The following is a 15419-nucleotide window of genomic DNA, read 5'->3' as shown; positions in this document are numbered from 1 at the left end:
CGGAACTGCAGGTTCTATTAAGCTCGTGCATAACGGGACTTCAGACCCGAAGTAACGCCTTTCTGAGTGACAGTGCGGGATTTTAGAGGCAGTTGTGGTGAACACATTTGGACATGGCTAGAACATGTAGGGGGAGGAAAATACTTAGTTTCAACATTTTTAAACTCTGCATAGTCCCTTTAAAGAGGGGGTATTGTGCTTTTTTTCAATCACATAGCACCAGTCTATATCACACTACAATGATGAGCAAACCTTCTGTTGGTCTGTAAATGCAGTAAATTAGAATAACTGCCTTGTATAAAATGTCTCTCTCTAAATGGCTGTAGTGAATGTCTTGAAATAGGCCTCTGTCTCTTTAAGAACCTCTGAGCCTTTCTGACACGCCCCCTCCACACCACAAAAAATAAAAAAAAAATCACACAAAAAATCACACAAAAACATCACAAAAAAGACCAAAAAAGTGACGAAAAAATGTCAAAAATTTACAAAAAAATGACAAAAAATGTCAAAAAAGACAAAAAAGTGACGAAAAAATGACAAAAATGCGACAAAAAATTGACAAAAAAAGACAAAAAAAAATCACAAAAAATGACCAAAAAAATGACAAAAAATGGACAAAAAACGACCAACAACAATGACCAAAAAAATGACAAAAAGACCAAAAAAGTGACAAAAAAATGACAAAAATGTGACAAAAGAAATGATTAAAAAAAAAGTGAGTTGAAGAAAAAAGAGTTGAATGGCTGTAGTGAATGTCTTGAAATAGGCCTCTGTCTCTTTAAGAACCTCTGAGCCTTTCCAATACGCCCCCTCCACACCACAAAAAATAAAAAAAAAATCACACAAAAAATCACACAAAAACATCACAAAAAAGACCAAAAAAGTGACGAAAAAATGTCAAAAATTTACAAAAAAATGACAAAAAATGTCAAAAAAGACAAAAAAGTGACGAAAAAATGACAAAAATGCGACAAAAAATTGACAAAAAAAGACAAAAAAAAATCACAAAAAATGACCAAAAAAATGACAAAAAATGGACAAAAAACGACCAACAACAATGACCAAAAAAATGACAAAAAGACCAAAAAAGTGACAAAAAAATGTCAAAAATGTGACAAAAGAAATGATTAAAAAAAAAGTGAGTTGAAGAAAAAAGAGTTGAATGGCTGTAGTGAATGTCTTGAAATAGGCCTCTGTCTCTTTAAGAACCTCTGAGCCTTTAGACACGCCCCCTCCACACGCTGTCTGTGGCATCAGTGGGGAGGGGGTTCTGCTGAGGAGCAGTGGTCGGTTACTCGGCTGGTGACCAAAGCTCGGAGGCGTCTCCAGGAGGTGGGGGCGTTCCTAGGAGGACTCAGGCAAACCTATCCCTAAAATGGCCGCCATCAGAGTTTTTACAGATTACTCAGAAATACGTGAATGTGCCAAGGCAACACTTCAGCCATGTTTTTAATGAGGGAGTGACATAATAACATGATGTAGAGCTTGAAAAAGTCGATTTTGCATAATACCCCCCCTTTAAAGGAACACTGTGTAACATTTTGGGCTATACTGTTGCCATCAGTACAAAACTTGCTCCTAATGACCAGCTCGACACATAAAACGCTGTTACTGCAGTGGGCGATCAAAGAATAGGTTTGGATGAGGACCTAACCTTTTTAAATCTCAAATTCTGCTATTTGAGATTTAAAATTCTGCTAATTTAATCAACGTTTCCATGGAGACGGGCTGGAGACGTACCCACTCCCGGTAGAGTTACAGTCATGTCTTATGAGAGCTGAGCCGCTCACAGCAAAGGCACATGTTTTTTTGTACATTTATGAGGTAATTTTCAATGATGAAAATATCTGTCATAAAATAAATGCTTGTATTTCAATTTTAGTCATTGGGAATAATTCTACGCGCTGTGGCTTTAAGACGTGCAAACATTTCATCACAGGAAAGAGTATTGGAGAAAACAGAAAACATTTGAGCAAAAAAAGGTCAATTTCAGGCCAAACTGCATCTGAATATGTTTTAAACCACCAGCTTGGTATTTTCAATCAACTTAAACAGTAAAAACTGTTGAGCAATGTCATCATTTTCCAATACATTTAGATTTGATGCCAGTTTGAATCTAATTTAATGCTTTTTAACGATAATTAAGGCCTTGATTTTGGCAAAATTCATTTAATGACTTTTCATGCTTCTTAATGCACTCTAGTAGAAAGGGAAACCTATGCAGACACGGGGACATTTTGGAGTGTACTTTTATTGTAGACAGCCTAAGACACCAGTGCAACATTCATGCGTCTCATCAGCGTCTCGATATGCAGGACAATGGGAGCAAAAACAAGTGTTCCGTTTACAGTTTTGTTCAGAGGACTATGAAAGATGAGCCCGACTCTTCATTAAAACCATCTTTATTGATCCTTTGGCTAAAATCAGAGCTGCGTGTGTGTGATTTGCTTTGGCAGGATTCAGGAATAGAAAAGTGTGGGTGGGGTGATTGTCAGAGCTGTTCCAGACAGCAGAGCTCAGAGTGGATCAGGAGGTCAGGAGGTCTGCTGGGTGATCATCTGCAGCATCTCCAGAGCCATGGCGCCCTGGTCTGACGGGATCTGGAAGCACACACCAGGTTTGTTTTAAGGAAGGATTTCTTTTTGGCAAAGCCTTTTCTGAAGGTTTTTGTCCCAAATGGCCTCTTCTTAGCTCAATTTTAAACCCTTGTGCACAGGGGTTTATAATTCAATGGCAGAAAAAAAGACCACTTTTTGTCTGCCATTCTTCATTCCACTCTTTGAACCCATTTCAAATGAGAAAAAGTCTTGTTTTCAGATGCACCTGAACCAAGTGCATTTCCTCCAGTTCAGCATGACTGCAGCCTACAGCCTATTGGCCAGTTTAACGCCTGATTTGAAAGCTAAGACCAACAAAACTGGTCTCGACGGATCTTGCGTTTTGCTTTTTTGTTGCGTTTTTGCACATTTTTCATTGCTATTTTGTTGCTCTTTTGTGGCTTTTTTATTGCGTTTTCTGCAATATTTCATCTGCTTTTTTGGCACTTTTCATCCATTTTTTTGTCACTTTTTCATCTGTTTTTTTGTCACTTTTTCATTGCAATTTTGTCACCTCTTTGTTTTGTTTTTTTTGTCATTTTATCAGCAAATTTTGCCACTTTTTCATAATTTTTTTTTGTCACTTTTTTGTCACTTTCCTGTCACGATTTTGTCACTTTTCTGTTGCCTGTTAATCCTTGTTTTCTTCTTGCCTTTGTCACTATTAAACGTTTCAGTACCAAACTGGAGAAAATGTGCTCGGTTCAGGTGGGAGTTAAAATTAAGGGGGAGCAACCTTAAATATTCAGAGAAAGGTATTTAAGTTACGATAGGTCAGGGGTAGGCAACATCAGGCCCGGGGGCCAAAATTGCCCCTCTGGCATAAAACCTTTGGCCCCCAAGAGAATTTTGAAGAAACATTAATTCATAAATAAGAGACCAAATACATGAAAAGGATTCTAAAATGTGGAAAATACTGTCAATATTTTCACATTTCCCAGCAAAACACCCCATTAGGTCATATATTATGTGCTTTACTTTGGGCTACAATTGTGTGTTTCAGCCCTTGGTGTCGTGGCAATGAAGAAAATCGGCCGTCCATGACACAAACTTGCCTACCCCTGCGATAGGTCTATGAAGGACTCTCTCACACATGACAGCAGGAATAATGGAGGGAGGAGAGTACCATGTGTCCAGCCCTGAGGATCCAGTAGAAGGAGAAGTTCTTGTAGGTCTTGTAGAAGGCCCCGGTGAGGCCCGGCGAGGCGGGGTCGTACAGGGGGGTCCAGCGCAGCTTGTTAAAGTATGGAAGGCCCTCCCACTTCAGCCTCTTCACCCACAGCTCCTGACCTGCCGCCGCCGCACATGCACAACATCATGCATCAACACACATGATTCCAACAATACCTTAAGAACTTTACACAAACAAGCCAGCACAGTCACAAATGTCCGGAGACAACGTGTGATCCTCATTTACAAAGCAGGTCATGTTACGAGGGATTTTAATTAAAAAACACTTTCTAAATATAACCTACGTGAGGTAAATGAGTTCAAATACATTTCATCACTGCAAAAAAGTGAATTTGTACTAGATTTGAGTGACTACTTTCAAGAAATCTGTCCCCGGGGCAACACTTTAAAGGTGCATTATGCAACTTTTTATGGAAAATAAAGTTTTATTTGTACGTATTTGACCTTTCAGTGACCCGGTGGCCTGTAGTTTGCCTTTATTTTCCATCACAGTGGGATTCTATGATGCTCCAGGATCAATTGTCTTTAGAGTTTCTGGTAGGTTTTCACTGCTGATGGACCCTCTCACCAGAAAACCTACAAAATAATTGACCCTGGAGTATTCACCTTATTCCGCCCCGCCCACTTTTGCCACTTTTTGCGTTGTCTCGGCGCCTCGTTGTCCAGACACTTCCGGTCGAGCGCGAAGCCCGTTCATTTTAACGGAGAACGAGGGGAAATATCCTCCGCTCAAATCTGATGTTTGTGCACCAACAAGTCGACACTGCAGTGTTTCTCTGTGCGGCCGAAAAAAACGCTTTGTTTTCGTGTGGTGACTGATTTTATGTGGACTTCTCCAGCCCCAGGTTAACAGATAGGAGAAAAGGGGCGGGCACAATTCATGGCGGCGCCCACGCGAGCCTCCGGAATAAGGTGAATAGTAGAGGCCGCTGTGATGGAAAGTAAAGGCGCCATGCTAATCACTCATACAGCCATTGGGTCACAAAAAGGTCAACTACGCCCCCCAATTGATTTTTTTTCTTCACATAAAAAGTTGCATAATGCACCTTTAAATTAAGAAAAAAGATCTAATTTCACTTAAAATAAAAATACATGAAAAAAGGCTCTTGAACCAATCGGAGAAACCAATGATCTGTCTAACATGGCGGCTTCACTGTCTGCGTACTGATTTGCCCGTGGATTTGCAAAGTTCGAGTTTCTGTATCGATTTCAAATGTGCATACCATACCCTCTGGAAAACTCAGAATAAAGACTGAGAAACTGCGCTATCTGCCAAATCTACAGAGGGACGACTAAACCGTTTTAAATGAATATGAGAGAAGTTATAACAGGGTTTATACAGTTTGAGGCTAGTCAAATTGCATGCTTTTTTAACACCATTGCAATCAATTTATTTTGCCCTAAGACTTGTGGCCATTCGCCTGTATTAGAATGAGGAAACATCTGGACATTCAAGAAGAATATTGGACGAAACAATAACAACAAAAAAGCCTAATGTGTTGTGTTTTGTACCATGTTTAAAAAAAAATCAACGACGTTTGGAGTTAATACCTGTTGGAATAAAATCGAATGGTTGGTACAATGTCTTGATAGCAACGCTCTCTTATAACTACACGGCAAAAAGTGGATTCTAAGCAAGTAAAAAATGTCTTACTTTAAGAAATACGTTCTTATTGTTTCCCTAAAAAGTAATAATGTCTTGCCTGGCAAAGTTTTCTTGAGAAAATAAATCTTATTTTAGGAAATAAAATCTAGCCATTTCTGCTAAAAAAAACATGCTATTTTTTCTTTCAACAAGAAATAAAATCTTTTTGAATCTTCTTCAGCATTAGACAAAGAATATTTTTTCTTATTTTAAGAAAAAATAAGATCACAACAACTCTTAATTTGAACTGATTCTCACAGATAGATAATACATTCCATTCTTTGAAGAGGGCGGCACGGTAGCACAGCGGTTAGAGCCTCAGCTCCACAGCTCTTCGATGATAAGAAAAATATTCTATAAATAAGAATTTCTGTGTGGAGTTTGCATGTTCTCCCCGTGTCTGCGTACGTTTCCCCTACCACTAAAAACATGTACAATAGGTGAATCCTCCAGCCAGGTGATTCTGACCATCAGCCTGGCTCCACATCATGGAGACGGGTCCCTGGGCACGGGCAATATTTTCCTTAAATATTAGTATTTATTAAGAACATTTTGCTCAAAAATGTGAGTAATTTAGAACATTTTACTTAAATCAAGCAACATTTAAGTAAAATACTCCACAATTTTTCACTAAATAAGAATGTTTTCCTGTTTTTCTGAGGACATTTTGCTTAATTCTAGCTATTATATTTATTTGCTTAAATTTAGTGTTTTTTTCTTGTTTTATGATAAGAAAAATATTCTATAAATAAGAATGCTGACCCCATTGGCAGAATTTTTTCCTTAAAACAAGACAAAATGTCTTATTTTAAGATTTTTTTCCTTGTTTTAGTAGGGTACTTTTTGCAGTGTAGGGCTGGGGACTGTTACAGTTTGTTCCATACCTGTACTTTAACGATACGTGTTTTTCGATTCTGATACCTGAATGATACTCTTTCCGATACCTTGACTGAAATATTTGTCATTGACAACCAAAAAACAGAACAATAATGGAAGATCTGCACATTTACAATATCGGGTTCATCTCCAATGTCAAGAAAGGTGCAAAAAATGGGGAATAATTGGGGTAAAATTTGGAGAAAAAAAAAAAAAATGTGGGGAAAATAGGACATTGGACAAAAAAATTATAATATGGGAAAAAAAAATCTAATTAAATTGGGCAAGAATGGGGAATAAAAAAATGGGGAAACATTTATTTACTTGACCTGAAACAACCAAGTCACTTCCTATAATTCTGTCCCTGGACCAACAGCATCAAAACTTGGATCTAGAGACATTTTGTTTCAGTACCTGCTTCCGTTACTTTCATGTTTTCAATACCAGTAGTGCATAAACCTTTTTCCTGATGCCATACTGGTATCGTCACCCAGCCCTACTTACAACAAACAAACACATCCTTTTGATAGTTTACCCATGGTGTCCACGATGAGGTCGAGTTGTCCATTGTACACGGTCACGTTGACCCCGGCGGACAGCAGCTGGTCCACCACGTCCACCACCGGCCTCATGAAGTCTCCGGCCATGTTACTGAACACCTCGTCCGACTGTCCTGAATGACCGCAAGACAAAACGGGACACGTGTTTGTGCAACGACATCATTGTAACTGCAGAGCTTGTTATAGCCTCGTGTTACGGACTAATCTTCCACAAATCAATTCTATTAAAGACGCTGGAGCTGAACGAGCTTCCCTGCTAGGTTGTGTTAGCATTTCCGTGACAGTGTTGGACCACAAATAACAGTTAAATAATTTGCTACTTTCATTATTGTTAACAAAACAAAACACAATACAGACGCCATCTTTGGATTTGCCCATAATATTATATGTTCAAAGCAGCCAGACATGGAGAGGAGCAAAGTGGTTCAACAGCCCATTGATACAGACGGCATCTCTGGAATCGCCCATATATGGTCATGTTTGAAAACAGTTAAGGGGGAAAACAATTTAGAAAAAATCTAAACTTTCTCTAATTATTCAAAAACTACTTTAACAAATGCTGAATTATGAATATAGTTTCTACTAAATAATGATACAAAGACATGGGGAGGAGCAAAGTGGTTCAACAGCCCATAAATACATGAATAACGGAGAATGCTAACATGATGCTACAGGTTAGCATCGGGCTAATGCTAACGGTTAGCGAGCACTAGCTACAACTGCTGTTTTTTCACTTCTACTGAACAATCTGCTGTGAGAAAATATCCATATGGACCTGATTTACACTTGACTTTATTTGTCTGTGATAAATAAGTTCATATTTCACCAGAAAATGGCTAAAAAGAGGGAAAATTGTGTTTCCCAAAAGATTCTATTTTCCCCCTTGACGAGGCCACGCCCCCTTCTATGACGAGATGCCGTCTGTATCTATACAAACGTAAAATATGGACAATGCTAACCAGGAAGCTAACGTTAGCTTCATGCTATATATGCTAATGCTAGCATTGAGTGCCGTTTCTCATTTCTTAATGAACAATTTGCTGTGAAAAAACACCCATATGGACCTGATTTTGGCTTGGCTTTATTGGTGTGTGATAAATATGTTTATAGTCCGCCAGTAAACGGCTAAAACAGGTTTTGTTCCCCCTGGAAGAGGCCACGCCCCCTTATATGATATGACGTGTTTCCGTCTGTATCCTTTAACCTCTTCACCCCACCTGAAACAAGCACATTTTCTCCAGTTTGGCTTTAACCAAATCCAAACAATTCTTGAAAAAAGCAGCAAAATAGCGACAAAAATAAGAAGAAAATGAGGATGAAACGCAACAAAATAAAATGTCAAAAACGGACAAAATAAAGCCTCAAAAGAGCAACAAAACGGTCACAAAAGAGCAGCAAAAAAATGCCAGACAAGCAACAATGAAGTGACTAAAGAGCGACAAAAGAGTAACAAAAACATGGCCGAAACCACAACAGAAAAAACGAAGAGAAAAAACAATTAGTATGTGATAAAAAGGCTTTGTATGTGATTGTAGGCCTTAGCTTTCAAATGAGGTATTACACTGTTGCTGTCCACTCGAGAAGCTTTCAGATTTGGGTAAAGACGAACTGGAGAGTATGCGCTCTCTTAAGGCGGGGGGAGGCTTTACCCCAATCTAAAAGCTTCTTGAAAACAGCATCAAAATGGAGATGAAAACGTGACCAAAACACGACTAAAACACGTCTAAAAGGCGGGGCTGTGGAGCTCCGTACCTCCCCAGGTGACGCTGTCCGGGATGACGCTCAGCCTCTTCCTGATTGGTCCGTTCATCAGCTCGCTCAGCGGCTGCTTGTGAAGGCGGGCGAGGTGGCGGCGCCACTGCAGAGCTGTAAATAAAAAACACCGTTAGAGATTTAAACCTAGAGAAGGTGCAGGTTTTCTCATCGAGCTCCTCACAGATGAAGTCTTCTCCTGGGGTCGCCGAGACTTTCTCATCCGGGTCCTGGGTGAGGATGTTGTAGAAGTTGACGTTGTTGGTATTCTAGGAGAAAACAAAACTTTCAGACTGAAACAAAGTCATCACAGGGGGAGGAAGTTCTTAAGTTTGTTCTGAATGACACGGATGTACTTTTGAGAGACACAATGCAAATAAAAATGGTTTCACATCCAAGTGCAGGGAAGCACTGGTAGCTTTGATTCCTGCTCTTTATAGGTTTAATGACATTCAAACAGAAGTACTTTGGCTCATGTGCCTTTGGAGTAATGAAATGAATGGGTACAGGTGATAGAGTCGCCAAAATATTTTCTCAAATAATGCTACTTTACAATGGACAGACGCATGTGGCGCTTCAAAATAGACTAAAAAACATGACTTTGGTGCCACAGCATTGACATTCATGTTTTATAATTTGAAATTATGTCTCTTTAAAGGAGCTATACCTGATTGTACAAGGAAACTGGTTCACTCAAATTTCAAATTGCTATTTTCTGGTCCAAACCATAGACTGTAAAAAATAATGGACGTCTCCTCCTCACTTCATGGCGGATTTACAGACTCCCCCCTCCCCAGCTCTGACGAAGCATGTTCCTAAAAAGGACATAAGGGCGGGATCTTCACTGTAGACTCCGCCCTTGCGTGACGTGTAGCTCGCGCTGCTCCAATGCTAACAGTCCGAGCCTCATTAAGTACGAGATTTCAAAAATTCTTCTTACGAAAACCAGCCTGGTTTCTTATATTGTGACTAACCCAGCGTTATCTCAGGAGGAAGATCGAGCCTAGTCTAGTGTTGAAAACATTGACACCAGGCGTTAAAGTTGTTTTTAAGGTGTCTAAAACTCCAATGCTTTTCAATGGGGCCTAGTGGCGATATGGAGGTACTACAGCAATGGCGGCCCCCAGTGTCGAGGTCATAAAGCAGAGCAGCCGGCGCCCATTGGTCCAAACTCATCTCATACTTAGGGCTGTGCAATTAATCGAAATTCGATTACGATTTCGATTACAACAGTAAACGATTACAAAATTAGCATAATCGCAAAAAATCGATTTTAAATTTTTTTTTCAAATTTTTTTTTTCAATGTTTTTTTTTTCTAATTTTTAATTTTTGGATTTTTGTCACTTTTTTGCTGAATTTTTGTCTTTTTTTATGGATTTTTGTCTTTTTTTTAATGGATTTTTTGTCTTTTTTTTGCTGGATTTTTGTCTTTTTTGCTGGATTTTTGTCACTTTTTTTATGGATTTTTGTCTTTTTTTGATGGATTTTTGTCTTTTTTTTAATGGATTTTTTGTCTTTTTTTGCTGGATTTTTGTCTTTTTTTGCTGGATTTTTGTCTTTTTTTGATGGATTTTTGTCACTTTTTTGCTGGATTTTTGTCACTATTTTTGCTGGATTTTTGTCTTTTTGATGGATTTTTGTCACTTTTTTGCTGGATTTTTGTCACTTTTTTGCTGGATTTTTGTCATTTTTTTATGGATTTTTGTCTTTTTTTTTGCTGGATTTTTGTCACTATTTTGTTGGATTTTTGTCTTTTTTTTATGGATTTTTGTCTTTTTTTTTGCTGGATTTTTGTCACTATTTTTGCTGGATTTTTGTCACTTTTTTGTTGGATTTTTGTCTTTTTTTTAATGGATTTTTGTCTTTTTTTTGCTGGATTTTTTGTCTTTTTTTTGCTGGATTTTTGTCTTTTTTTTAATGGATTTTTGTCTTTTTTTTTGCTGGATTTTTGTCACTTTTTTGATGGATTTTTTGTCATTTTTTTTGATGGATTTTTGTCTTTTTTGCTGGATTTTTGTCACTATTTTTGCTGGATTTTTGTCTTTTTTTAATGGATTTTTGTCTTTTTTTTTGCTGGATTTTTGTCACTTTTTTGCTGGATTTTTGTCACTTTTTTGATGGATTTTTTTAAAGGCAACAAATAATCGTGATTTCAATTATGACAAAAATAATCGTGATTATTATTTTTTCAATAATCGAGCAGCCCTACTCATACTTTCCTAATGCATTTACAACATCAAAATTAGTCACAGGGACTGAGTTTGAACCAGGTTTCACGACTTTCAGGGAGGAAAACTGTCACTTCACTGTAAAGCAATAAATAGTACAAAACAAATGTTATTCCAATGACAGAAAACTAAAAAAATCAGCTCCTTTAAGACTGAAATGCAATGAAATGACGTACAGGCACTAAAGGTGGTGAACACTATCCAGAACACTTTATCAACGACGGACTAACTCTTTCCGTTTCGGTTCACAGCGCGGTTTACAGCTTCAGCACAGCCTGATAGACACACTTGGAGCAGAACCGATACAATGTTCTAAAGTTTCTGTTTAGATTTCAAATGTGAAAGTGTGAAAACTCAGAAAATAGGCTAGAGTTTTTTGACACTGAAACCTGAACGATGCTCTTTCTGTTACCTATACTGAAATGTGAAGACAGAACAATAATGTGAGGAAGATCTGCACATTTACAATATCAGGTTCATCTGGCAAGAAGTGTGTGAACAATGGGGAATAATTTGGGGAAAAAATTGAAACATTTGGAGAAAATAGGGAAAATAATAGTAATAAAAATGGGCGAAAATGAAGGAAAAATGTGTAAAAAAAAAAACATTGGACGAAAAAAATAATAGAATAAATTGGGTATTAATGGAGTGAAAAACAAACGGGGAAACATTTATTTACTTGACCTGAAACAATCAAGTCACTTCCTATAATTCTGTCCCTGGATCTAAAGATATTATTTTGGTAATCGATTAATCGACCGATTATTTTTACAATTAATCGATTAATCGCTTGGCTGTGAAAGGTGCATGGAAATTGTATTTTTTTTAAAATTTTCTCACATAAAGCTAAAGTGGCGCCGCTTGAGGACACGCGGATGGAGTAAACTTAAAGTAAACGTTTGTGGGAGGCTCTTTGTGCTAATTCTGCTTTCTGATTGGACGAGACAAAGACGGATATTCATGAAATTTACGATGTACAAAACACTGCAGACCCTCACTTTAAAAAACAAAGTAGGTTTTCATCCAAAATACATAATTGTCATGTCTTTTTTTGCTCAATTTTAGTCTGTGTTTACTAGAAAACGATTAATCGATTACTGGAATAGTTGACAACTATTTTAGTAATCGATTAGTTGTCGATTAATCGATTAGTTGTTTCAGCCCTACTTTCGATACTTTCATACTTGGATTATGAGCTTTAATAATGTGGAGGGCGGTTTTTCGTTTGAACAATGATGTAATTGTAATCAGGAAGTGAAGAACAAAGTGCTGATACTGCAGAGGAAGAAACAGTTCAATTAAACAGGAATAACCTGAGGATCAAATAATGTAACAAAATATTATGACTCAAGTTTAAAAAGTTGGTGCAAAAGAACAGATGAAACATGAAAGAAAATGACATTTAAAATGGAAAAGAAAATTCGGTAACAATTCATTAATTCAATTTAAAACATTAATACACATTTAGAGATTTACACACCGCTGGAAGAGTCATAAAATGTTTAACTCACCTAAGATACTTCATACTGTTCATTTCTGCTTTATTATCACATGATGTTAGGTGTTTGTTGTTGTTGTTTTTTTTACACACAATTGAGACATAATTTAGTCCAATTTAAAGCATTTTAGACCAGGCTGGACTGGGACTGGAAAACAGCCCTGGACTCGGACCAGCCTGGCCCAAATTAGCGTAATTGTGACACTTCCACAAATACATATTTTAACCTCTAACCACCCGCCTAAACCAAATGCATTCTGTCCTCTTTTGGCTGTGTAACACCTCATTTGAAAGCTAAGACCCACAAAACTGACCTTTTTCCTCACGCTCGTGTTGTGTCACCTTTTGTATGTTTTTTTTTTTCTTTTTCATTTTTGTCACATTTTTGTTGAATTTTTGTAATTTTTTTGTTGAGTTTTTGTTACATTTTTGTTGAGTTTTTGTCACTTTTTTGTTGAGTTTTTGTTACATTTTTGTCACATTTTTGTTACATTTTTGTCACATTTTTGTCACATTTTTGTCACATTTTTGTCACATTTTTGTTACATTTTTGTCACATTTTTGTTACATTTTTGTCACATTTTTGTCACATTTTTGTTACATTTTTGTCACATTTTTGTCACTTTTTTGTTGAGTTTTTGTTACATTTTTGTCACATTTTTGTCACATTTTTGTCACTTTTTTGTTGAGTTTTTGTTACATTTTTGTCACATTTTTGTCACATTTTTGTCACATTTTGGTTGAGTTTTTGTCACATTTTTGTCACTTTTTTGTTGAGTTTTTGTCACATTTTGGTTGAGTTTTGTCACATTTTTGTCACATTTTTGTTGAGTTTTTGTCACATTTTTGTCACATTTTTGTTACATTTTTGTCACATTTTTGTCACATTTTTGTCACATTTTTGTTGAGTTTTTGTCACATTTTGTCACATTTTTGTCACATTTTTGTCACTTTTTTGTTGAGTTTTTGTTACATTTTTGTCACATTTTTGTTGAGTTTTTGTCACATTTTTGTCACATTTTTGTCACATTTTTGTTGAGTTTTTGTTACATTTTTGTCACATTTTTGTCACATTTTTGTTGAGTTTTTGTCACTCTTTGGTTGAGTTTTTGTCACATTTTTGTCACATTTTTGTTACATTTTTGTCACATTTTTGTTGAATTTTTCATTCATTTTTCTGTCATTTTTTGTTGTGTTTTTTTTGTCCGTGTTTTTCTCATGTTTTCATCCTCTTTTTCTCGTTGTTTTGATGCTTTTCTTTTTGGCTTTTAGATTTGGGTAAAGCTCGGTTGAGGCGGGACCGGTGGCCCTCGAGCCAGTGGCCCTTCTGTGCTCTTCCAGAATGGACATATGGCCCATCACCCTGTTTTAGACTCAGTGTTCTGTCGAAACCTGCACCCTTTTCCAGATTTGTATCCCCTCATGCGGACAATAAATCCTTCCCTTATAACAGGGGGAGGAAACGTCAGGCCCGGGGGCCAAATCCGGCCCTCCAGCACAGAACCTCTGGCCCTCAAGGTGATTATGAGAAACATTAAGACACAAATCAGAAAGTACTTTCACATTTTTAAGGTTAAATGGGAGAAATACTGTCAATGCACACAATTAGGTCATATCATGTTATCATGTACAACTCCGGCATTTGTAGAACTGGAAAAAAATAACAAAAAAATTCTAGAAGAAATGACAGAAACCTACTTGAATTAAGAGATCCAATCTAAAGTTTGAGTAGATTTGGTCTGGTCTTAGATCAGATAAAACATCTCATCGCTAATGGAACAAGTCATTATTCTCTTAACTCAGATTATATTGTATCATCATCATTGTTATCATCCAAAAAATGTGTTATGTGTTAATGTGTGTGTATGTGCTTAAGACTTGCTTTTTACTTTTTCTGTAACTTTCGAAAGAAAAGAGTGGTGCGCACTGAATGGCTGCTGCTGCCGGGATGCTCTCTCATCGAATGTTATTTCTCCATCTGTGAGATCAATAAAGTATTATCTTATCTTATAATTTCAAGTGAAAAACAAATCTTTTCAAAAGTAAAAGTTAATTTGTTTGAAGTGGATTGGGCAGGCTGTTCCATTGGCATTAGTGTTTGTATCTTTATCTTAGATTAGTCCAAACAGACTCAAATTCAACATAAAGAACCTTTATTCAAGCTATTTTAAGTCATTTATCTCATTTAAGATGGTATTTTTCCAGTGTAGTGCTTTACTTTGGCCCTTGGTCATTTTACAATGAAAAAAATTGGCCCTCCGTTAAGAAAACGTGCCTACCCCTGCCTTATAACCTACCTGGTCTAAACATTTGAACCGCATCATCATGACTTCAATTATTCCCCTCATCTTTTGCATCTATGGCATTGAAAATATTATATCTGGCATTAAAATGAAATCATGGACATGTTTCTGTTTCAGTTAGTCAAAAGTCAAAGTCCCTCAAAGCTCCTCACCCTCTCCACGGCGTTCTCGGCCTGGGACCACAGCTCGGTGGCCTTCAGGAACTGGCCCTGCTCCACCGCCGCCTTCACCTGCTGCGCCACCGCGCTCACCTCCGCCAGCCCGGGGTCGTCCAGCAGCGACTGGACAAACAGGGAAGCACTGAGGCTCTGAGGACGGACTACAGCTGCTCAGAGGGACAAAAGTACTCACTGTGGTGTAGAGGTACGGGCCCCAGGTCAGCACAGAGTCTGCCCACAAAGACAAAGAGCGTCACTTGTCATTAAGGTCTGTAAGATTTATACTCAAATGTGAATCAAAGTTTGCATGTGCTCATTTCCGATTGGCTTGTTGCACGGTGCGGCTATGCTAGCTCCTCTGACCTGAAGCTGTGAGCGCCTGGACTTCCTGTCTGTTTTCTTTTCCTGGAATAATAATCATATTGTTTAAAGATTACGTTGTGGGCGGTGAGTTCCCGGTCGATGATCATTTACTGTGTTCATATCATGAAGTTCAGATCAGAGACGCCTGTGATCATGAAGGATTGAGAGTTTGTCTTGAAGCTAAAGGCTAACGTGCTATAAAAAAAAAAAAAAAAAATATATATATATATATATATATATATATATA

At 37.5% G+C, this 15419-nt stretch overlaps 1 protein-coding gene across 1 annotated transcript in view; it reads right to left on the bottom strand.

The window, feature by feature from the left end:
• Positions 1-2291: 2291 nt before the first annotated feature.
• scpep1 (serine carboxypeptidase 1) overlaps positions 2292-15419 on the bottom strand; it is a 16913-nt gene continuing 3785 nt past the window's right edge. Inside the window, exons 7-13 of the mRNA XM_079565349.1 lie at positions 15003-15040; positions 14804-14932; positions 8806-8890; positions 8622-8735; positions 6845-6982; positions 3724-3887; positions 2292-2600 (exon numbers count right to left, since the gene is read on the bottom strand). Of these exons, the coding sequence (XP_079421475.1) occupies positions 2535-2600; positions 3724-3887; positions 6845-6982; positions 8622-8735; positions 8806-8890; positions 14804-14932; positions 15003-15040 (734 nt within the window). The 3' untranslated portion in view covers positions 2292-2534. The remainder of the gene's footprint in view (positions 2601-3723; positions 3888-6844; positions 6983-8621; positions 8736-8805; positions 8891-14803; positions 14933-15002; positions 15041-15419) is intronic.

The sequence above is a fragment of the Gobius niger genome (genome assembly GCF_951799975.1).
Source record: "Gobius niger genome assembly, chromosome: 10".
In the NCBI taxonomy this organism is placed as follows: Eukaryota; Metazoa; Chordata; class Actinopteri; order Gobiiformes; family Gobiidae; genus Gobius; species Gobius niger.
The sequence above is the reverse complement of the archived record's forward strand: the minus strand, read 5'-3'. Positions and strand labels throughout refer to the sequence as shown.